Source organism: Zerene cesonia, unplaced genomic scaffold (genome assembly GCF_012273895.1).
Source record: "Zerene cesonia ecotype Mississippi unplaced genomic scaffold, Zerene_cesonia_1.1 Zces_u005, whole genome shotgun sequence".
Classification (NCBI taxonomy): Eukaryota; Metazoa; Arthropoda; class Insecta; order Lepidoptera; family Pieridae; genus Zerene; species Zerene cesonia.
Genome location: NW_024045135.1, coordinates 2,035,363 through 2,035,883, shown reverse-complemented (window position 1 = coordinate 2,035,883; position 521 = coordinate 2,035,363). Strand labels below are relative to the sequence as shown.

General features: G+C 48.4%; 1 protein-coding gene across 1 annotated transcript in view; it reads left to right on the top strand.

Annotated features, from left to right (window-relative positions):
- Positions 1 to 521, top strand: part of LOC119838784 (putative odorant receptor 19b) — a 638-nt gene extending 117 nt beyond the window's left edge. The window contains exons 2-4 of the mRNA XM_038364886.1: positions 9 to 92; positions 176 to 331; positions 471 to 521. Of these exons, the coding sequence (XP_038220814.1) occupies positions 9 to 92; positions 176 to 331; positions 471 to 521 (291 nt within the window). The remainder of the gene's footprint in view (positions 1 to 8; positions 93 to 175; positions 332 to 470) is intronic.

The window sequence follows — 521 nt, the reverse complement described above, 5'->3', positions numbered from 1 at the left end:
GCATCGAGTTTGCATCGATGACGTTGTTCATTGTCTGCATCCTTACGGAATTGTTCCTGTACTGCTACTATGGCACTGAGCTCACGGTCGAGGTACCATGCTCTTATTATTAATGTTTCGAAATGATAATTAATGAATATGAACACGTTATTGCAAGTATTATAATATTGCATAGAGCGAGCGGCTGGCCAGCTCGGTGTACGCGATGCGGTGGCTGTGCACGAGCGTGCGGTTCCGGCGCGCGCTGGTGCTGCTGATGGAGCGCGCGCGCCGCCCGCTGCGCCCCGCCGCCGCGCGGGTCGTGCCGCTCTCGCTAGACACCTTCCTGAAGGTGAGACCCGCTGCCACCGGCCACTATCTATCGCTACACGGTCAGATTGCTACCTACATTCACCCTATCCTTACAATCGAAAATTTATTTTCATTTAAAATGGATATTCAATAAAATATAATGTCTTTTCACTTTTCAGATTCTTAAATCCTCGTACACATTTTATGCTGTCCTTCGTCAAACAAAATGA